General features: G+C 37.0%; 2 protein-coding genes across 4 annotated transcripts in view; one reads left to right on the top strand and one right to left on the bottom strand.

The window, feature by feature from the left end:
• The window catches only part of LOC118522819 (survival motor neuron protein), a 48,192-nt gene extending 40,329 nt beyond the window's left edge, over window positions 1-7,863 (bottom strand). Inside the window, exons 1-2 of one of the 2 annotated variants that reach the window (XM_078067219.1) lie at window positions 7,712-7,863; window positions 6,819-6,927 (exon numbers count right to left, since the gene is read on the bottom strand). The gene's annotated coding sequence lies outside the window, so the exon portion shown is untranslated. Of the gene's footprint in view, window positions 1-6,818; window positions 6,928-7,328; window positions 7,350-7,711 lie in introns of those variants that run through there. The other variant, XM_078067220.1, reaches the window with a different exon arrangement.
• A 95-nt stretch (window positions 7,864-7,958) lies between these two features.
• Window positions 7,959-23,438, top strand: part of BDP1 (BDP1 general transcription factor IIIB subunit) — a 93,336-nt gene continuing 77,856 nt past the window's right edge. Inside the window, exons 1-9 of one of the 2 annotated variants that reach the window (XM_078067214.1) lie at window positions 7,959-8,355; window positions 9,381-9,467; window positions 11,455-11,998; window positions 14,632-14,908; window positions 16,350-16,459; window positions 17,351-17,410; window positions 18,979-19,107; window positions 20,246-20,379; window positions 21,708-21,802. In XM_078067214.1, the coding sequence (XP_077923340.1) occupies window positions 11,787-11,998; window positions 14,632-14,908; window positions 16,350-16,459; window positions 17,351-17,410; window positions 18,979-19,107; window positions 20,246-20,379; window positions 21,708-21,802 (1,017 nt within the window). In that variant the 5' untranslated portion in view covers window positions 7,959-8,355; window positions 9,381-9,467; window positions 11,455-11,786. Of the gene's footprint in view, window positions 8,356-9,380; window positions 9,468-11,377; window positions 11,999-14,631; window positions 14,909-16,349; window positions 16,460-17,350; window positions 17,411-18,978; window positions 19,108-20,245; window positions 20,380-21,707; window positions 21,803-23,438 lie in introns of both variants that reach the window. The other variant, XM_078067215.1, reaches the window with a different exon arrangement.

Below are 23,438 nucleotides of genomic sequence, written 5' to 3'. Positions count from 1 at the left end.
TACTGGATGATTTCACTTATGGGAAATTCAAAAACATGCAAAACTAATCTACACTGATAGTCACAAGGGAGCCTGCTAGGGTGCTAGAAATGTCTATGGATCTTGATCTGGGTATTGGCTAGTAAAAGTCAGTAAAAATGTACACTTAAGGTGTATACTCTTTACTATCATTTCACTGCGATAAACACCCAGGAGCGCAATGACTAGATCATACAGTACGGGTATTGTTTAGTTTTCTGAGTAACTAATTTATGGCTAAAGTTCAGCCCTTTTGTTGCATTTTCCCAATTTTTTTAATAATAAGCAGGCATGGAATTTTGGAGGTTTGAAAGCTGGTAGAGGTAAGAATGGCATGAGCTTCATTTCACACTTCAGACATTTACTTACCACCTTCATGGTATGCATATCATGTATCTTCATTTTTTAAATTTAATCTTAGCCTTGCAATAAGAGTCTGCCCAGCATCCATTCCCCCCTTCTTTCTGACAACAGGACCCCAGATTTGTTAGGAGGACCACCTATTCCTCATGGGATATACTCTTGGTTATATCCTCTTAGGCGCTGCCCTCCCCTTGCTGAAGGGTAGGCATGTAACCCAAACAAGTTCATTTGGAGGAACTCTGAATGACATAAAGACTGAAAATAGTTGTCAAAACTTCACCCTGACAGCAGCATTGTGGAATAAAAAATTTTCATAGTACCTGGGGCTGTCCAACTCTTGACCTTTCCAAAGCCCTGAGTCTTCAACTTTTCCTTGGATTCTGGAGTCTCTCATCCACTCAAATAGCTGTTGTGGTTATTTATAATTAATCATTTGGTTTGCAACTAGAAATTTCAATATACCATCAAAGCACAGGTTTGATGTGCTTCTATTTCTTCAAGCATACATTAAAATACATCACTATATTAAATGTCTATTCATAAGCCACCTTAACAGTCATCTTGAGTGTACAAGGCCAAATGAGCCTTTGACCAATAACTCCTCTCTCCCCCCAAAATCCAAAGCCCTCACAAAAGGCTTTGTTATGCAATATATGTTTATAAAAGGAAAGTATTCAATAGGATTTTGTCTTGATTACAGCCAGGTTGGTGGGCAATTTCTTACAAACTAAAAATTTGTGTAAAAAAAGCTCCATTCAGTAATACTCAAGGAAATGTTCCTGTATGGATACACCAGTAAGCGAAGTCACGTCCAATTGATAGAGTAGCATGAATAGTATGTGGCATGAAAAATATTTCTATAAAAGTTATGTTAGAGGGACGCCTGGGTGGCTCAGTCAGTTAAGCATCTGCCTTCGGCTCAGGTCATGATCTCAGGGTCCTGGGATTGAGCCCTGCATCGGGCTCCCTGCTCGGCGGGGAGCCTGCTTCTCCTTCTGCCTGTTGCTTCCCCTGCGGCTCCCCCTGCTTGTCCTCTGACAAAATCTTTAAAAAGAAAGTTCTGTTACAATCAAAATCAAAATTTAAAATCTCAATTTTCCTGGACAAATCATCTAATAGCAGGCTACTTGTAAACTTCTCATGTGTATTAGCGGATTTAGTGGTATGTGAAAGGTTTTTAAGAAGCAAAGTTGTAAGGAAAAGTCTATATGAAGTTTAAAATCTTGGTGCAATTTATGGGAAAGTGCATTTCAGCAACTTAGAGTCATTCCTCTTTTCCCATTCACATTTTCATGACTTGGCCATCTGGAAAGACAATATATTCCAATACAGGATTACTAAATAGCAAGTACTTTAGCAGATTAAGTTGCAGGAGGCAGTTTAATAAATGCTCTTACTGTTTTGTTCTAATGGAAAACTATGGTTGACAATTTCATAAAGTTAATTCAGTTTTTCAATTCAATTTTTACTTTAGGTCCTCATTACATAAGGCAATTAGGAACTTACCTAAAGAAGTTCACACACTCCCTGCTTAGTTTAAGTCACTGCTGACACAGATGATAAAATGTACAAATCTCAAATTCTGACTGCCAAAGTGAATTTTATATTAGGTTTTCACTTTAGGAGTATTTTCCCTCCTACTGCTTCAATGAGGTTATGATTTACTAACAAAATTGTTTATACTTAATGTGTACAATATAATTTGATAGACATATACACTGTGAGGGGATAGGCTTTTTAAAGTTCAATAGTTTTCAAACAGCTTTTAGACTCAAAGCTAACAGTATTGGTATGACCCCTGCCTTGAACAGAAAAACTTTACAAGGCACAACTTGAAAATACATAGATTCTCACTCTCCTCAAGTAACTTCGTCCCATCTATAAAAACATGCAGAAAAAGAGCAAAATATATTCTTAAAAAGTTAGAAAAATAATGTCAGTAATCAGTATTTCCTGTGAGTCCTATTTTTTAAAAACGAGCTATAGTGTGTTGAGTGGGTAACAATTTCTTACACACGCAACTAATAGGAAAGGTACTCAAAAGGAATCAAGTAACTGATGAATCTGACCTCACTGTTCTCACCTTGGGCAGTAGCAGCTGCTCCCTCACACATCTCAGCAGGACTCATGAAGATTGCTAATGACAATCCACTACTGTGTTAAGGATAATGCAAGATAGCAATTTTAATGCCTCTGAGGGTGTTCTATGGAGTTCAGTATTTTCTAAATTACATTTTAAAATTGGCACTACTTCATTTAAGTAATTTTATCTTGCTTTAGCAACATACCAAAAGAATGATCTAAAGTTAGTGCATAAATTAACTTTACTGACTGGATGCAATTATTCACCTGTACTTTTCCCTTAATACCTTGTGGTTGAGATATTAACAAATATCTTGACCAGTTACGATGTTTAGAAGTTTAGCTATTTTAGTTACTTTGCTTAAATATACCACAAGAAAAGAAACTAAAGTGTCAATATATTATAGCAATTACAGTTAATTTTCTTCCTCTCAGATAACTTTTTTGTCTGCCTCGAGGAAATGTGTGGTCATGTTTTAGTTAAAAACTAAACCCTTTATCTTAACAATGAATTCATTCAAGTGCCATATTTTTTTTTTTTAAGATGCAGTTTTGGATTTAAGTCTTAATGATTAATTACAACATAGAGATCTTCCTTATCCTAATATCCATGTTCTTTTGGAAACTGCAGTTTTCCCCAGATTTATAAAGATTAACTTTTAAAAAGTTAAAGTTATTCCACTACACAGGGCATTTTAAACATGGAAATTGTTACCAAAAAAAAAAAAACAAAACAAACAAAAACCCAAAGTATACAGCTGAAAGCATAACAAGTTCTTTGTACTCATGACTCATCACTGTGTAGAAATTCTGGAGATAGGACTACAGAAATCAGACCCATAAAGAATCTTTGCAGTACAATCAGACTTCATCATCCCTTTTATTAGAAAGTAACTTAAGCTGTTGCAATCCTTTTGCCTTTATAACTACCATCATATAAAGTTCAAAGACTTAAGTTAACCCAAAAAATAGAACAAAGTTTAACTTTACCTGAAAAGCTGTAGTAATGTGAAGATAAAAACTTCCCATTTGCCTCTTTCAGTATTAGACACTGAGGATTCCACCCCATTAATAGGTGGTACCATTGCTAAGTGACCTATGTCAAGATTACCAGAACCTTTGTTAAAATAGGAGGCCAAGTCTTAAAGAGCAGTAGACTCTTTGCAGTCATCATGCCTATTTGCTTCAGAACAGTGTAGTCTTAAACCCTTCTCTAGGTTAATATATTTCCATATTTATCACTATTAAGCCACAAGTTTTTCAGTCTCAGAATAGACTTAAAAAATGATACTCTTCCAACATGAAGAGTGAATCTTTTGTACTTTGTACTAGTAAACTGTGTACTTTGGGTGATCATGATGTGTTAATATAGGTTCAACAGTTACAAGAGACTTACCACTCCGGTGGGGCATATTCATAATGGAGGCTATGTATAAATAGAAGCAGGGGATACATGAAAAATCAATTTTATTGTGAACCTAAATCTGTTCTAAAGAATATAGTCTATTAAAAGAAAGGCACTTACTCCAAACAATTTTAAAGCTGTAAGCAAAACTCCGAGAATTTTCTAAGTTACTCTTCATTTAGTTTGTATTCATTTAGTTGCTATTCCAGGTGGGTCTGTACTATCTCTTGTAAATTCTTCAAGCAAACCAGTTAATTACAAAGCAACATTAGATAAATGTACCATAAATTCTATTATACAATCAAGTTGACTTTAAATAAGATCTACTTTAACAAAGTTTATGACAAAGATTCTAGATTTATAGGAGATTCTATTATCTCATCACGTTACCTCTCTAGCAAATTATATAAATGCTCACCGCTGATAAAAAAAAAAAAATAACGTTCACCAATATATCACATGAATGGTTATGGTTTTATTCTTTGAAGAATGGTTCTGAAACATTACACTAAGTCAGGCTGAAAGGTAAAGTTTAAAATAGTTTTATAAGGGTATAACATATGACTGTTTGCTCCACAAAATTTTTGACCTTAGAGCTTATGATACACCTAGTTGGCAATAACACCCAGGTTTTTCCAAATAGTCATCATTTTTCTCTCGTCTGCATAGACTTCTTCTCATTAGCTGCCTTCTGCTTTTGTTGCATTATCTCAGAGTCCCTATAATGGGGGAAAAGGCTGTAAGTTGTTACAGAAAAACCGATTTTATGTTCTTGTTTTGTATACATAACCCATTAAGCATATTAGGAAACAATCTAAAAGATATAAAGATTCACTTCTTTCTGTTTTCATGGCAACAGAATGGGAAAACAAAGTATGGAAGAGCTTTGAAGTCACATCTTATTTTGAAAACCATCTCTATTGTTATTGAGCAAATAATGACCTTTCGAAATCAGGAAAGTAGTTACTAGGGTTGTTTTGTGGAATAGCTATGAATATATCTATCCGATATTAGGCAGTTATATACAGAAATAATGGCAATTACTCTTGGTTGTCAACAAAGTTAATATATTCTATTTTTCTCTGAAAGAAGGAGCATTTAAGAAGTCTTCTAGATATCCAAAATGGTACCTAGCATTAGGACATAGATGTTACGAAGCAATTAAGTTTCTTACAAGCCTGAAAGAGCGATAGCTAGTGATTAAAAATGGATTACACTAAAAAACAGCAGGATATTCAGGCACTTCCTTAACCCTTTGTGTCTTTGGCTGAACCTCCATATATCATATTAACTCAACTACAACCAGACTACCTGGGCTAGATGGTCCAGGAAATCCTTATTTAAAAAAAAAAAATACATTAAATGGCTTTGTAATCAACACCTACTATGTGCCAATTTGCTGACTCTGGATTAAGTCCCATAGCAACTGTTATTATCCCCATGATTCAAATTAAAAAAAAATTAAAAGTTTAGAGCTAAATAATTTGCCTTAAATCACATAAAACCCAAGTTTGTCTAATTTCAAAGTTCAGGCTCTTTCCTGTTATCACATAGATTTACTGTGAGATTTTACTTCAGGGTGAGTAGCTCTGTCCATGATAGTAGACATTTCTGTAAAGCCAATAGCAAAGATGAGGAATGAGGATGAAGGAAAAACAAGACAGCTACAAGAAATGAAGTATCATGGAAAAGAATAGTGATAGTTACTTTTCTGTTTGAAGCTGAGCTCTGTTGTGCTCGCTGTACCCTTAGTAATGTTACTGAAGTTCAGAGCCTCAGGTTCCTATTCTATACATTGAGGCTAATACCACTTTTCAGGGTAATGAAGAGAGATAATACGTATAGAGTACCCAGCACAGAGCTTTCTAACAAGTGGATATTCATTTAACAGGGACTATTACTGAGCCAAGCTAGACTAGGGTCACTGATTTGTACCATGTTCACTTTTACTCCAATGTGGGTAAACAAAAGTTTAGGGAAAACCTTATCACTTTAAAATCATAGAAAGAAAGCATGAAGTGATAATTAACCCAATGTGGGCCTTGAAGTCATGACTCAAGAGTCACATTCTTCACTGTTGAGCTAGCCAGGTGCCCCCCAAATGATTATTAACTCTAGTGGCACATTGGAATCACCTGGGGACCTTTTTAAAGGCAGGTTTAACTTAGGCACAATAAAATTTACTTAGAGCACTGGTTATGCCCAGCCCCAGACCAATTAAATCAAGACTGGATTTAAGGTATAGGCTTGAGTAGCCCTTAGGGTTTCCCAGGTGGTTTTAATGTGCAGGCTTGAGGATCACAGAGAAGCCCCGCTGAAGCATGTGTAGTCAATTCTCCACCTGACCTCCAAAGTGTACATATACAAAATTTGTTTTTAGAAAATTAAGCTTGTTATAAATATGAATGCTTTTTAAAAAATTTAAGCTGCACTCTCCAAATATTTCTGTAGCATTTCTCTATTATTTTTCACATATAATCATACATCAAGACTGTGCACCTGCATTTTCTCCAACACAAAGGATCTTCAGAAGTCAATATAGCTACATACGCTTTTTTGTGTCTCCTTCAGAACCTTAATCCCTGTAATTGAGTCACCTGTTATCTTGACTAGTTTGGGTAGGATGTCTGCCTTGAAAATGCTGTATCTCTAGTACCTAACAGTGCCTGCCATGTGGAAGGCATTCAAATATTTTGCTAAATGAAATTTTTATGGTTGTGGTGAGTGAAGCCTGAGTGTCTCTTCAAGACTATGGCTTGAGAGCTGGAAATTTTTCATTCATGTATTGGGATAATTACTACCTTATATAGTTTTAGTGTGCACGCAACAAATGCTCAACTGTTACCCCTATATGCAGTCTAAGCCTAGTTCTACCAAGGATTTAAAACATTCTCTCCATTCTCCAAAACAAAAACTTCAGTGACTTGAAAATTCCATTAGTATCACTTACCTCTGCTTTCTCTGAGAGGTGGTCAAGCTATCCTCTTTTCTTTTTCCCTTGCTAATTTCCTGGGATTTCTTCATGTTTTTCTGGCGGGCAAGTTCTCGCTGATTTCCTCCTACAAAGCCAAAGTCATGCTCTTTCCCCATCTCAAAAGTAATTACGAATTCCGTAAAAACGCTCTTATTTAAATGCATCTGAAGTTAGCTTTTTAACAGATACTCCAGCAGAGTAATTACACTGAACGCTGTTCCCGTATCTGACGAGGAGGAAGCTTAGAGGTAAACACTTAAGAATATTATGATACCAATGAATGTGTTCACTGGCTGTAAATACCAGGTCTCTTACAACAGGCATTCCACTCCTCAGTCTATACGGGTCAGTATTCCAAATTAAGGTCTAGCTTTTGAAAAGCGTGAATGGAAAGAAGGATAGATACACAGGGAACACAGCTCCACAAGTTGGCCCATCACAATTCGACTGTTAGGCGAACAAATGAGGCTATTCGAGAAACATTACCTGTAAGGGCCAAACAAAAGAACTAGGGAGGAGACTCAGTCGGAGCTTCCAGTCCTCATCAGGCCTTAGGACCTTAAGTACCAGCTAGAAACCCCTTTCAGAACAGGACGCCTCCCGGGACCGCCGTCCTCACACACCTCATCTCCGGAGAGGTGTTCTTTACCGTGTAAACTCGCACCTGACCGGCAGGTACTAGCCCGATTTCTCAGGCGGACCCGAAGCTAACCGTCCCTCTCCCTTTGCGGACTGAGAACAGGGTCCCCGCGCCGCCAGACAGAAAGGGATACACCAGCCAGTCCCCGCCTCCGGTCCAGCTGCGCTTCGGAGCTAGCCTCCCTCAGCGGACGCTCCCCGCCGCGTTCCCCACCCGTCCGCACACTCACGGGCCATGCCGACACCGGACCGAGCCTGGAAGAGAGCCCCTGAGGAAAGCAACGGCCTCCTAACACGCTCAGCGGCCGTCCCCACTGGTGGCCCTTAAAGGCTGAGCCCGCGCGGGCCCTCTGCGGGGCAACGCCTCCCCTCCTTCATGGCCCCGCCCACCGAGGCGGGACCGCCGCCTCCCGCGAGCCGGGCGAGCGACTGCGCGTGCGCTGCCAGGTAGGCGGGGCAGCCCCCGCCAAGGGTCCCGGGCCCGCAGGTTGGGAGATTAATCCGCTCACTGGGGTCTTCCGGCCACAGGAGTACAGTCGAGTCTACACAGCAGGTCCTGCGTCTGTGGATTTTACCCACTGTGTACCCAACACTGGGGCCTGGCCAGCCTCCATTTTTTGGTAACGACAAAAACAATAAATGCTACTGTATCTCATTTTTCAACAAAGAACGTTAACTTTTATTCATCCCTTGCAGAAGCGGGAAGAGAAGGAAGGGGACAAAACAGATTGAGGTTATAACTGCAGAAGTCAGTTTGGCTCTTTACATATTTTCTTTCATTATTCCTGCACCAAGCCTGTAACGTAGGCTTCATTGTTCTCATTTTACGAAGAGGAGATTGAGACTCTGAGACCAGGAGCGACTGACCTAACAGGTAGGGACTTGTAGAAATGAGATCAAATTTAAGACAGACTCGTAAGTGTCTTCATTTCCCGTTTGATCCCAGTGCCTCTGTCATGGTCGACAGTAGTTTAGGAGTTTTAGGTTAATGGCTCTGTGCTTGGGTTGTGTGATGTGAAGGGAATGGCAGGGAATGCAGTTTTATCACACATTCATAATAGCCCAGGATAACCTTGGAACCTGGGTAAAAGCCGTCGTGCGTTTGCCATTGCTAGAAACAGACGTGGAAAGATGCCTTTTGGTTAATTTGGTTAATACTTATATTCTTCATCTATCCCGTTAATTATTACAAATTGATAAATGTGTGGAGTTAGTCTGTACACCGTAAAATTGCCCTATTTTTAAAAAAAGAGTTAGAGAGAGGGAGAGAGCACAAGAGGAGGGAGAGGGAGAAGGAGAGAAGTAGACTCCCCTCTGAGCGGGAAGCCAGTTGCCGGGGCTCCAACCCAGGACCTTGAGATCATGACCTGAGCCCAAACCAAGAGTCTGCTGCTTAACCCACTGAGCCTCCCAGGTGCCCCCCCCCCCGCAATCGCCCTGTTTCTAGAAGACTTTTATTTTGGAAAATGTCAAACATATACAAAAGTATAGAAAATACTACAATGCACTCTCAAGTATATATGACCAAGCTTCAATAATGTTTATTTTAACTCCTAAGAATCACCTATTTTAGAGGAGGTAGGAGAAAGTGGTGAAGACTTAGAACTCTGGAAATGGAATGTATTGGTTGAAAGCCCAGCTCTACCAATGAGTAGATATGTGAACTTGGGCATGTTACTTCATTGCAGTAAAGCTTCCTTACCAGTAAAATGGGAAGGTAAATGTACCTCCTTAATTAACTGAATTAGTGTATGTGAAGTACTAAGTGCCCAGTATATGGTAGACCTCAATAAGTTACCTATTATTGTCATTCTTTTAACCTCAGAGAGCCTTGTGTGCTTGTCACTCTCCTTAAGCCCCACCTCTCTTCAATAGTGCTTATGTCTAATTCCACTTAAGCAACTTCTGGAGTAACGAGCAGGGGGAAAAGATTGACTTTCTGGCCTGGCTCATAAAGAAGGGAAGGAAGCAGTTTGGGATTGGAAGGTAAGTGGTAGCATTGTTGTTTCTGTGTGTGGTCTTAATTTACAGTCTAATTGAGCTTTCTCTTTGCGGCTGCAAATATACTTTGTGAGTTGTAGGGATACATATGATATTCACAAGAAATGTTGGGCGTGTCTGCCAGAGAAAACTGAAGACTTTTGAAATTACTGTGATGCCATTATGAATTTACTCCACAAACTTGGTTGTGTAACAAATATCTTAGGACTTTATTTATTTTTAAAGATTTTATTTATTTATTTATTTGAAAGAGAGAAGGGGTGGATAGAGAGCGAGCTCGCGGAGGAAGGAGCAGAGGGAAAGGGACAAGTAAGACTCTAAGCTGAGCGCAGAGCCCCCACCCGGGGCTCGATCTCAGGACCTGGAGATCATGACCAGAGCCAAAATCAAGAGTCAGACGCTTAACCAACTGTGCCACCCAGGTGCGCCTGACTTTATATTTAATAACAAAATTAAATCTTTGTTCCCATGTTTATACTAGTGAGAAATTAAATCTTTGTCATTATTGACTGCCTTATGTACAGAATTGTGGGAATGCCCTAGATTCTTAGGTGGAACAGAACATTTGGGGAAAGGCAATGTGTCATTGTACCAGAATATATTGTGCAAAGCCCTGTGGTCCTGGTAGCAGCTCCAAGATTCCTGAGACATCTTTAGTAGGGGTTTCTTTGTCAAATTCTTGAGCTTCTCTAGGTGTATCTGATGTCCTGGTCCCTCCCCCAGGGTATTGGAGGGAGCCCACAGAATCCACAGACCTCCAATTTCTTTCCAGTCTGAGAGGAATTTCTTCTCTCTTCTGTGCTTCTATCCTTGTTATCTTACTCTCAAAAACACTTGCCTTTTTTACTCCTTCTTGATGACATAGCAAGGATTAATTAATAAAGGATTTAATTCATTTGACATTTTGTTATTAATGTAGCAAGCAGGATGTTCTTGTAAAATCTTGTCCTTCCAAGAAGGAAGTCGGGCCTCTCTGTTGCAATGAGTCAGGGAATTTATATTGCAGGTTCAAAAACTGGCCCATACTGTGTGGGGCCAGCCTCATCTATGGCCATTTTTCCTGACATTATAGAAGCCTAAAGTACTTCCTACCTAAAGTAACCCAGCCTTCCATTAATCTCTGTCATAGTACCATTTAATTAATTAATTAATTAATTAATTTATTTTTAAAGATTTTATTTATTTATTTGACAGAGAGAGACAGCACAAGTAGGGGGAGTGGCAGGCTCCCAGCTGAGCAGGGAGCTGGATGCGGGGCTGGATCCTAGGATCCTGAGATCATGACCCTCAGGGAAGGCAGATGCTTAACCAACTGAGCCACCCAGGTGCCCCTGTCATAGAACCCTTTAAATTTGTTTCATATCATTTAATAAATTCTTAAATTGTTCTTTTGTTGTATTTTTTTCTCCCCAACCCAGAACACCTTGTTTATTGCTCTATTGCTATCTCCTGAAGCAGATTAGGAATACTAATTTACTATAACTATATAATTTTAACTATAATAATTTTTGAACAGGTATATTAAAAAGTGCACAAAGGTTTACAGTGAATAGTCTTCCTCCCATGATATGTTCCAGAAACCTAGCTCCCATTCTAGGAAGTAATTTACCAGTTTCTTCACACCTGAATTTGTAATTTATGTTCTACTCAATTTAGAATTTCTAAGTTCTGGGAATGTGCTGGTGAACGGGCACTACTATACAAGACCTTTTTTTAAAAGTTTTTTATTATTATTTTTTTAGTAATCTCTACCCGCAATGTGGGGCTCAAACTCCCGACCCCAAGATCGAGAGTCCCACGCTTTTCTGATTGAGCCAGTCAGGTACCCCATGATTTTAAGAGTCTCCTAAAGATTTGGGCTGAGGGACTTGACTACTTCCTTCCCCTCCGTTCAGTAACTCCTAGGGATTCCTAATGAGGGGAGAGCGGTTCACCGTGCATCCCAATTTCCGGTTCACAAGTAACTCTATAGTTTGACAGTTACCATGGCTCCGGGAGATGTGCGTCTTACGTTCTTCCGCGGCGCTGGCTGATGGCGTAATCAGTTCCGGCGCCCTCCCTATGAGGGCGGGGAAGCAAGGTACTGGGGGAACTCAGCTATTAGGGTAGCAGGGTCATGAAGAAGAGGCGGCGGCGGGAGGAAGGAGGAGGCGGCGGGGGTGAGAAACTGCGGTAGCTGTCCGCTGGCCTGGTGGCGTGGCTGTGTGGAAAGGGCGTAGTTCTTAACCCCTTCTCCGGGCAGCGGCCGGGGCTCGGGGCTGAGAGCGGCCGTGGGGCCGCCTCCCCGGGCCCCCTGGCTCCGCCATGTTCCGCAGGGCACGCCTTAGCGTGAAGCCGAATGTCAGGCCTGGTGTAGGCGCCCGGGGTTCTACCGCTCCCAACCCCCAACGTGGACCAGAGGCTCCGAGGCCCCAGGATCCTGCAGCGGCCTCTTCCCCGAAGCCAGCGGAGTCTACAGATGTGCCCTCGGTGGACTGCGGGGGATCCGAGCCCCAAGAAAAGGCTCCCAGGAGCAGGTCAGTGCATGCAGAGGGGAGCATTTTCATCTGCCCTGCCTCTCTGGGCCTGTCACTTGGAAGCTGACCAGATGAATTTACCATAGGAATCCTCCGTCGCCTGCATTAAGCCTTAGAGTTGAGGCCCTGTGAACCTACTCTCAACTGCAGTTTGTCGCTCTGTCCACAAGGTGTGGCAAATGGGGATTTTGTTAAGGTTTGTAGATTCTCGGGGTGGGGACCGTGTCTTCAGGAGGTGGTGGGAAGAATCCACATGTAACAGTTTTGAAGTGAAAAGTATCCACACGTGGTAATGTTCATTAGCTTAGATTTCTTTACCGTAATTTTTATTCTTCCGGAGTACTTTGAGGAGGTTAAGTAGTTTTTAAAATTTTTAAAACATTCATTTATTCTTAAAAGACCAATGTTACTTTGGTTCTGCTGATTCGAGTCAGTGGAAGGGAGATGTGGTTACTTGCTTTGATTTGATGGCATGCCCCTTTATAGTGATGTTTTCTGAAGGGAAAAGCATGTGCCAGTACCACATTTGGATTCAGGACTTCTTTCTTAATTTAACAGTTTATTAGACTTGGCCAGGCAGAACTTAATACTGTAAAATGGAGATAATATTACACGCTTTGGAGAGTTATTGTGGAGTTTAGAAAAAACTGACATAAACTATCTTGCATAGGACATGACAGAATAGTTGCCTACAAAAAGTTATTTATCATTAAAATAAATGCGATGGGGGCGCCTGGGTGGCTCAGTTGGTTAAGCAACTGCCTTCGGCTCAGGTCATGATCCTGGAGTCCCTGGATCGAGTCCCGCATTGGGCTCCCTGCTCAGCGGGGAGTCTGCTTCTCCCTCTGACCCTCCCCCCTCTCATGTGCTCTCTCTCATTCTCTCTCTCTCAAATAAGTAAATAAAATCTTAAAAAAAAATAAAATAAATGCGATGGTAGTAATTAACAAAGTAATTAAGTTAAGACAAGTTGGGCTACTAATAACCTCTGTTTCTGTAATATGAATGTGAGGAAAGCAGTTAAACCCGACCCTATTAAATGACAATGAGATGGTATAAATTCTCTGTATGCTCTGACAGGAAGGTGAAAATTTTATCCCTTTCTTTTTGGCCAAACTTTGTTGGCCTATACTGGTGCTGGGTATAGGGTGTTATTTTGCCAGCCCATTAGTGATGCTTAGTAATCTCCAAGTTTCTTATATGAATACTTTTTCAAAATTTCTCCTAAAAAAAGAAATACAAATATCAGTCACTATTAATAAAGTTTGCCCAGATCCTGTTAACTACATATAAGTGCGTGCTGTTTGATAATTTAATAAATTACTCAGGTTCTGTAGTCTTGAGACATTTGAGGTTGAGGATATTTGGTTTCTTAGAGTTGGCATTTAGGGAGTATATTTGTTTTTTTTACTTTCTGTTTTTCTTTTTTGTGGGTTTTTGCAGTTGTAAAACATAGGATGTATGTTTTGTCCTTATGGTTTCAACATAATTGGGTGAAATGCACATGGTGCATGTATCATGTTATAAAGGCTGAGATAAGAATTTAAATTGGAGATTTCTTTGGGTGCCTGGTTGACTTAGTCCGAAGAGCACGCGAGTCTTGATCTTGGGGTTGTTTGGGCCCTACACTGAGTGCAGAGATTACTAAAAAAAATAAATAAACTTCAAAAAAAAATGGAGATTTCTTGGAAAGGTTATTCTATAGGTCTAGGCGTTTTCCACTTTTTAAAAAAAATTTTTATTATTTTTTTAGATTTTATTTTTTATTTGTCAGAGAGAGAGCATGCACAAGTAGGGGGAGCAGCAAGCAGAGGGAGAAGCAGGCTCCCTGCTGAGCAGGGAGCCTGATGCAGGACTCCATCCCAGGACCCTGGGATCATGACCTGAGCCCAAGGCAGACGCTTAACCGACTGAGCTACCCAGGTGCCCTGAGTCCTTTTAATTCTTATACCCTCTGTCTTCTTGACTTAATTTGCTTTCAGGCCATTCCTGAAATATGTGTATCCAATCTGAGCTATACCTAATATGTGATTTGGAGTGACTGAGTACTTTTTTTGGGTGAGGAGTTTGGTAGCTGTGTAACTAGTTACCAACAAAAGATAAATGATTTCTGCCTCAGACAATATTTGGTTTGATTAATGTAGCTAAATGTATATTCTCAAATACTGCAGTAGAGATATTTTAGAAGTTTGAAGTTTTGTATGTTTGGTTTGACTGATCTCAGGTTGATAGAGTAAAATTTCAGGAATTTAGATCAGTTCAGTGGGATGTCAGTATAGATTATAAAGAAAAACAATTGGCAGTAGTTCAAAATAGGGTAATTAAGCTTTAATTTCTAACTTGGCCTTTTGTTTTCTTAAAAGAGTTAGCATGAGCATGAAATAATATGTTCTGTTGCCGTAAGGAAAGTTTAAAAAAAAACAGCCTTTTTTTAGAACTTATATATCTGTTAAAAACATTTACTAAATAAAATTTTTATTTATCTCTGTCGTGATTGATGTATATTTCAAGTCATTGATATTTTTAATAATGAGATTCTACTGTTCTAGATTTTCACCAGGTTAGTTTTTTGAAACTAGAATATGAAAGATCCATGGTGCCCCCTTTTTTTTCTTTTTTTAAAATTTCAACAGTGATGAAAAGACTGACAGTGAGAATTATGTTGAAGAATCCAGTAAATCTTCCTCTACTGTTTCACAGAGAAGAAAGAGAATATCAAGTACTCCTACTCTGGTTAAGCCTGGTGTCAATGTTCCTTCAGAATCTCATCCCTTATCTACAGTTAATCAAGAAGTTCCACAACCAAACCCTGTTTCAACAAAAGAGAAACAGCCATGTTCAGACAGATACCGATTATATAAAGCCCAGAAACTAAGAGAAATGTTAAAAGAAGAATTAAGAAAAGAGAAGGTAAGGGAGACAAAAATCACATTTTGACTGGTCTCTGCTAGAATTCTGTTTTTATGTTAATAAGGCATCATTTGGAGTAAAAATATCTATAGCATTTAATGGAGCATAATCAATATCCTTTTTGTTTTTGTTTTTATTATTACCACATAGTGTATTATTTGTTTCAGGGGTACAGGTAGGTCTGTAATTGATCAGTCAATATCCTTTTTGTTAAGTGATTAATAAGCCCAATGGACTTAATAAGCTTTTTTTCCCACTATGTTAATTTTTATATATTCCTCTATATCTTTCATTGTTTTTGGTGAAGGCCACAAGTAGAAGTTCTGTACATATACATACATAGAAATATATACAAAGCATATTTATAAAATAAGCCTTCAATCTGATTTTTCATGATGTCCAAGTGACATGAGTTATATTTATTTGAATTAAGACAAGTATACTTGAGCAAAATGAATTGATAATATTTTCTAAGTTGACAATATGGAAATTATAAATGGAAAAATTTTCTCGTATGTGTATAGTAGAGTCCATCTTTTTTTTTTTTTCCATCTTCTTTTTAATCTTGAAGATTGATTATTTTTCCAAGAGGGCACTGTACCAATAGTGAAGCATGTAAATCTGCAGTTAGATACTTAAGATTTGAACCTTGGGAGTAATCCCTTACTATGTGAACTTGCACAATTTAATTAATTTTTCTGTGTCCTCATCTGCAAAATAAGACTGATAGTATGTATCTCATTGGAGGGTTGTAAAGATTGGATGAGTTTATACATGTAAAACACATTTAGACTAGTGTCTGGCAAATACATGTCAGCTCTTATTTTTAATTACAGAATGCCCTTTTTAATTAAGAGGCAGGCACTTAGCATGGTGCTTTATATTTGTTATTTAATTCTATCACATTTGTGAAGTAGATATCACTATTTTACACAGACAGAAATAGGCTCATAGAGGTTACTTGCTTTGTGTCAAACATTAGTGGGATTTGAATCTATATCCTCTAAAATTGAAGTCTTTCAGAATGTTCTATGTTTATTGAATCTGCTTAGGTAAATTTATTCTGCGGAATTAAAAGATTAAACATTTGCTTCAAGAATTTTATAAAATTCACAAATCCAGATCACTACAGGGTAAACAAAAGCTGTATGTTTATAAATTCTTAGTAAACTCTTTTCGTTAGAAGACATTTGTAAGATTTATACATTGAGCTTTTGTCCAGTCCTAGACACTTTAGTTTTTAAGGTTCCTTGTTGTGCTACAACTTTTTAATATTCACTTTAGAAAATTTTCCCTTAAATTAGGAATAATTGTGGTAGGAATAATATTAAATCACTTGGAATGAATGCAACAGTGAGCTGTACCTTGGAGTATAGTACATGTGAAATTCTTCTGTATTTGTAAAATAAAAGTGGATTTTTGTGTGTGTTTGTGTGTCTAGAAGCAATGGAAAAACAAATATGCCATAAATGAAAGTCAGAAGCCACCAGATCGTTCAAAAATGACTATGAGAGATTTCATATATTACCTGCCAGATAACAATCCAATGACGTAAGTAAACTTTACTTTTTTCCTTTCTTTGAGTATGTAGTGATTTAAGTATCACTTTTAGAGTAGAGGTTCAGTGTTTTCCAAAAGCATGTTGACTAAATTTATAGCACATATGATGTTCTTTTAGAGAGAATTTTTTAACAAAATTTAGTGGTATTTCATGTAACTGCTTTTTTGGGATGGTATCCTTTACCTCTGAAATTAAAAAATAAGTTTCTTTTCTTATATTACTAAGTTGTTGTAAAACCAACTAAACAGTTTTTCTCTAATCAGTATTACAGATTCTCTTTCATCACTATAACCTGATTCTAAAGGAATGGTCCAATTTTTATGCCCTACCTCCTAATTAAATATAGTGGCATTTGATTAACAAATCCTCCAGGAACAAAGCTTCTTTAATCAAAGTTAGCCTGGAGAAGCAGACAGTTTATAATAAATTTCAGTGTTATGTTCTTCATGGTTTAGCAGGTGGATGTAGGAATAGTGGCATGTTTTCAGTATAGCCTTTTTCAGGTTGGCCTATTGAAGGAAGGGCCAAAAACCTAGGTTTTGTGTTATTTGACATAGAGAAAAGCCACGTGTAGGTTGCTTTAGGCCTCAGGACTGAGAGTCTCCCTTCACTAAGGAATTAGAGAGTAAAAACATTCTGTACTTACGGCGTAGCAAATTATTTATACTTGATGACAAAATTTTTGACTGAGAAATTGACTCTTGGACCACACACTGTCATTAATAATGATGTTATGGTGTATCATTTAAAAAAAAAAGCAAGTTAAAATAATTTCTTTCTTGCTGATGGATAGAAGAGACATGTGTAAATTAAAAGTATTTTTTTATATTAAATATTAAATCTTTTTACATATTTAAAAACAAATGTTATTTATTTGTTAGTTCTTCACTGGAGCAAGAAAAGAAAACTGAAAAATCATTGACGCCAGTCCAGACAAGAGAGTAAGCCTTTATCTTACTGTTTTCTTTAAATAAATTCTTTGGTGGGTAGAGTTTTTAAAAAATGAAATCAAATAATGTTTTTTGTTACAGTCAAGTTACATGTGATAGGAATGTTTAAATAGAATAACAAGAATAAAAGTTAATGCCTGATTTAAATCAAAATGAAAGGTTTACACTGTTTGTGTATTATATATGGAAATGGCCAATGGTATGATTTCGGTTAAAGCTTTTAAAATTAAAAAGGATTTTGTTTTGTTTTAGAATAATAATATAATACAATGGTATAAAAACCACACGGAACAAAAGTATACTGAGAAAAGTGTTCCAAATCTGTTTTTCTGTCATCTTGTTCCTCTGTGGAGGCAACAAATGTTACTGATTTTTTAACGTATCATTCTAGTTCCATTCTGTGTCTCTCTAAACAAGCATGTATATATTTTTCTTTTTCCTTTCCTTTCCTTTCTTTTTATAGTTTTGATGCCACTAGAGAGTCTGTTTTTTGTACAAGTTTCTTGTTGCCTTCTACACTGCACTGTAATGGTCACTTACTAGTAGGAAATGTCTCCAAGAGGCTTCCTGGGAAGTTATTGTAGTTTTGTAATTCAAAATGGAGGGATTATGGAAAATTGCCAGAAACATTGGGATTTTCTGGTTGTTACTTCAAAGGTTATTAAGTAATGATTGCTATTCTGCTTAGAATTTATATTGTTTTAAAGCAGAATTATCAGACTTTAGTAATAGGTTGTATTTTTACAGATTTATGGGTTATGTTTGCTTCTGTAAAACCTTAAGGAGACCATATAGTTGAATGGAAGGTATGTGGGATTCAGAGTTACTATCTGGAAAACTGTATTTAGCTTCTTGGTCTGCCTTTACTGTTGTGTAATCTAGAGCAAAGATTATTTATCTACTGCAGACCTCAAATGGGTTTGAAAATAGTAATGCTTGGCGCACCTGGTGGCTTAGTTGGTTAAGCATCTGCCTTTAGCTCAGGTCATGGTCCCGGGGTCCTGGGATCAAGCCCCGCATTGGGCTCCCTTCTCAGTGGGGAGCCTGCTTCTCCCTCTCCCTCCCCTCCTTTCGTGCTCTCTCTCTCTCTCTCTCAAATAAATAAATTTTAAAAATCTTAAGAGAAAAGGGAAAATACTAATGCCCAAGGATTGTTATGAAGGGTTAATAAAATGGTCTGGAAACTAATGCTTTATAACTATAAGGGTTTTTTTGTTGTTGTTAATTACCCATTATCTATTTGGTTTATCTGATACTGTTGAGACAGAAAAGATGAGTATCAATTTCGTTTATCTGATACTCTGTTGAGACAGAAAAGATGAGAATTTGTTCCTCTATTTTCAAAAGTGAGTGAAAGCTTTTTACTAAGTGCTACCGGATAAAATCAGAGAAATTCTTATAGCCCTGTCCTTAACATGTAATATTTTCAATTAGGTTATAGGGAAAGTTGGAAATAAATAGAAGGTAGGATTTGAAGTAACTTACTTCACAAGTTCGTAGTATTCAGAAAATACTTCTTTTCAAGGATATATGAATTAACCTATCTTTACATTTGGTAGGCAAGAAGGTAAGAGTACTCCTGATACGGCAGATAATGAAGAACTAGAAGAAGAGGTAGATGACGGGCCATTGCTGGTTCCTCGAGTAAAAGTGGCAGAAGATGGTTCCATTATTTTGGATGAAGAAAGGTAAGTTAAAAAAAAAGACTGTGGTTTTCAAACCTCAGAACAAATGTGCTTTGTTTAATGAGAGAGAGTTTCTGCATCAGTCATTGTCACTTAGACACTGATACTTGTATTTTTCTAATGGGTATTGTAAATGGAAAAGTGAGTTAGATTAATTTATAATTTTTAGGAATTTTTATGCTATGTTTTGTATGAAAAGATGGTACTTCTGATCTATCATCCATTAACCTACCACCATTGTTTACTGACTTTACTGGTAATTGGGATGAGCTATTGAACTAATCATATGCTGGCCTCTACTGATGATGGATTTCAAAAATTGATTCAGTCTTGAAGTCAAAATTCAGGTTTTCATATTATTAACTAATACCATGTTTTGTTGTTTGGTAATAAGTAATGAAAATGCAATGAATCATAGGTTTAATATTCTGTGATTTCTGTTATGACAAGGTTTAATTCACCTTGTAGTTTAATTTCTCGGTTATAACATTAAATTTTTCAAATTTGGCATTGTGGAATTTGTTGTTTGTCCAAAGTATGTTTTTTTAAAAAGAAGATAAATTCATAGGTAGTAAGTAAAAAAAAGGGGGGATAGAAAGTCTTCCGACAGTTTAGTTAGTTAAAAAATCTTTTTATAGCATATAAAATTCTATGATAATTAAACATTAATGCAATACTATTAGTAATTGTTTTTGTGTGTTTTATATTGTGATGATGATTTTACTGGTCATTAAATAGTTAAAAGTATTGAACTGCTTTGTGTATAGGAACATAGAACATAAATATCAAATGCTTATATTTCTCGATATTTCCTGCTGGGTCTAGCATGATAAGAAAATATATATTAAATATAGGAGACATTCACAAGTTAATAAAACAAATAATTTTTTGATGGCCCAAAGATAATGTGTAAATTTTATATTGCTGTTAAAGATTTTGGAAAAATGTTCGCATTTATTTTTATTCGTTGGCAATCACATTTTAAATGAAAATTAGCAGATTCTTAGAAAATATGCATACCTCATGTTATACTTTTGATATGATTCTGCCATGATAAATTTCAAAATATAACTATTCAGATATCATTTATTATTTTTCTCTGTTTTTAGTGCAGATCTATTTAAAAATGTGTCTTTTTCAGTTTAACTGTAGAAGTTTTAAGGACAAAAGGCCCCTGTGTGGTTGAGGAAAATGACCCCATATTTGAGCGTGGTTCTACAACTACATATTCCAGCTTTAGGAAGAACTATTATTCTAAACCATGGTCAAATAAAGGTAACTAATTTTCATTTTATTTATTATTTTTAAATGTTTTTTTTTTAAGAATTTATTTATTTATTTGACAGAGAGGGAGAGTTAGCGAGAGCAGGAACACAAGCAGGGGGAGTGGGAGAGGGAGAAGCAGGCTCCCCACCGAGCAAGGAGCCCGATGCGGGACTCGATCCCAGGACCCTGGGATCATGACCTGAACCGAAGGCAGATGCTTAATGACTGAGCCACCAGGTGCCCCACTAATTTTCATTTAAATTGTGTAGGTTATTTATTTGAAATAAAGTGAATAATTTTCTGTAAGTAAATAAAACACAAACCATGTTATTTTCTCTTTAGCTAATTTTATTGGCACCTTCCAGTGGGGTCCCTCTCCCGATACCATAGAACTGTATCTCTGGCTTTATCTTAGTAATTTTTAGGAATATTCCTCTCTGTCAAATCCCTGTATAAAAAAGAAAATTTTTTGGGCGCCTGGGTGGCTCAGTTGGTTAAGCGACTGCCTTCGGCTCAGGTCATGATCCTGGAGTCCCTGGATCGAGTCCCGCATCGGGCTCCCTGCTCTGCAGGGAGTCTGCTTCTCCCTCTGACCCTCCCCCCTCTCATGTGCTCTCTCTCATTCTCTCTCTCTCAAATAAATAAATAAAATCTTAAAAAAAAAAAAAAAAAAATTTTTGTGGAAAATTATTAATATTTTTAATACTCATAATAATGTTATACCTTCATTGTATAATAAGGTTTGTAAAGGTAAAAATTAGGCTGTTAAAAAAGCATGTAATACCTACTGAATGGTATTGCTTATTCTTAATAAAAATAATGCAAGTTGTTTTGGGAAAAAAAATTAAACACAACAGAATAATACAGGACAATAAGACAGATTCTATACTTCCCTCCTTTGACTTCTGCAATCCTATTCTGTTGAGGTTACTTCTATTAGTAGTTTCTTATGTGTTTTTCTAGCCACTTTCTTTCACATACTAATTAGCACATCTCAGTTGCTTCCATTAAAGCAGTAATATACTGGTTGTGACTGACAGTTTGGTCACTTTGAGACCAGAAAGGCAGAATGTTATTGTAGTCGTCTTTTTTTTTTTTTTATATTCCAGCTGCTTTGGTATGAACATACAAATTTCTTTTATCATGTTCCTGTATAAAAGTTTAGAGATGTTTGAGATTCATGAAGGTCTTTGCAATAAAATTGACTAAAGATTTCCTAAATACTATTAAGTACTCTCAAATTTATTTTTAACTCAAAATATATACTTAATCTAAGATTTTTTCCTCTGACATACTGAGATTAATTTTCATTCTTTCTAAATCTTTTATTTTTACAGAAACAGATATGTTTTTTTTAGCCATCAGCATGGTAGGAACTGACTTTTCTATGATTGGACAGCTTTTTCCTCACAGAGCAAGGATAGAAATTAAGGTAAAGTAAACCCATTACATTCATTGATTGGAAAAGGTCCAAAAATTATAAATACTATTTTTTTAACTTTTATTTAAATCTCAGTCCATCCTTTTTCACTACAATGTTTTGGGTAGATCTTTCCCCTTGTATAGCTCAGAAAGTAATGAAATATTGATTGTAATATGAGTAGAGTCTCCTTAGTTTTAACATATTATTTATATGTTGCCCACTTCTAAAATGGATTTGAGGGAGTACCAATAAAACCAAAGAAATTAAGATAAAAGAAGAGCTAAGTAATGAGGAGAGAAGATAAATGTACCAGAATATTTGGGTTAAGGGTAGCTTCTGAACACAATGTGTTTCTGAATTTCCTTGGAAGGCATGGAGAGAAGCAAGGTAAGTTAAATAATTCTCTTTATCTGAACTAACCATTGTTTTCCTCGGCTATCTTAACTTTTTAGACAGTGAGGGACACTATTAACAACAGTGGTGTAAATTAGTGCTTTAATATGCCTGAAAGAATGAGCATTCTCTGTTTTATTGTTCTTTTTGCGAGAAACTTAATTACAAGTTTCCTGGGATCAAGTGCATTTGAGTGCACACTATGTTGCTATAATGCATTTCCAATTTATGATGAGATCTTATTCAACCATGGGTTTTTTTCTTCATTAATTAAAAGAATATTAGGATAGATTTTTTTTTTTCTTGAACTAGACCAGGCATGGATCCTTCGCCTGTGGACCATGTACAGTGTAATGGTCGTTATATTTCTGCAAAAGATGAAGAATTGTTTATATTATTTATGTTCCTTTTCTAATGTTGATCTTTGTAAAGAAAACAAAATGTTAAAGCTAGAAATTTTTTTTTTAGGATTTTATTTATTTGAGAAAGAGAGAGAATGTGAGGAGAGAGAAAGAGCATGACGGGGGGAAGGTCAGAGGGAGAAGCAGACTCCCTGCCGAGCAGGGAGCCTGATGTGAGACTCGATCCTAGGACTCCAGCCAGGATCATGACCCGAACCGAAGGCAGTCGCTTAACCAACTGAGCCACCCAGGCGCCCTAACACTAGAAATTGATTGTCTAGGGGAACTTTCTGATCTGAGTAATTAATGATAAGTTTGTCACTAGACTATTTCTCTCAAAAATTATATAGACTCCTCCCCTAAGTTTAGTATAGTTCCAACAGGTCTTTGGGCAAAGTATAGAAAAGTGAAAATGGACTAGTCAGTTATATTGATTTTCAAGTGTTGAACCAAACTTGTATTATTCTTTTTGTATGTTGAATTTTACTGTATTTTCTTGAGGGTTATTTTGCATTTTTGTTCATGAGGGATATTTTATAATTTTTTTTTAATGTCTTTGTCCAAAATATTTTGGAACTAGGATTATGCTGGTCATAGAAAATGAGTTGGAAAGTGTTTCCTCTTTTATGTGAACAAATTTAAGATTAGTGGTATTTCTCCTTTAATGTTTGATAGAATTCAACAGTGAAACCATCTGGGCCTGTAATTTTCTTTGCAGGAAGAATTTTGATTATAAATTCAATTTCTTTAATACCTATAGGTATACTCAGATTTTCAGTTTTGTCTTGTGTCAGTTTTGGTGCTAAGCTGTTGAATTTATAGGTATGAAGTTTTCATACTGTTTACTGAAA

Source organism: Halichoerus grypus, chromosome 2, assembly GCF_964656455.1.
Source record: "Halichoerus grypus chromosome 2, mHalGry1.hap1.1, whole genome shotgun sequence".
Lineage (NCBI taxonomy): Eukaryota > Metazoa > Chordata > Mammalia > Carnivora > Phocidae > Halichoerus > Halichoerus grypus.
Note: the sequence above shows the minus strand (reverse complement) of the source record. Positions and strands in the feature narration are given on the sequence as shown.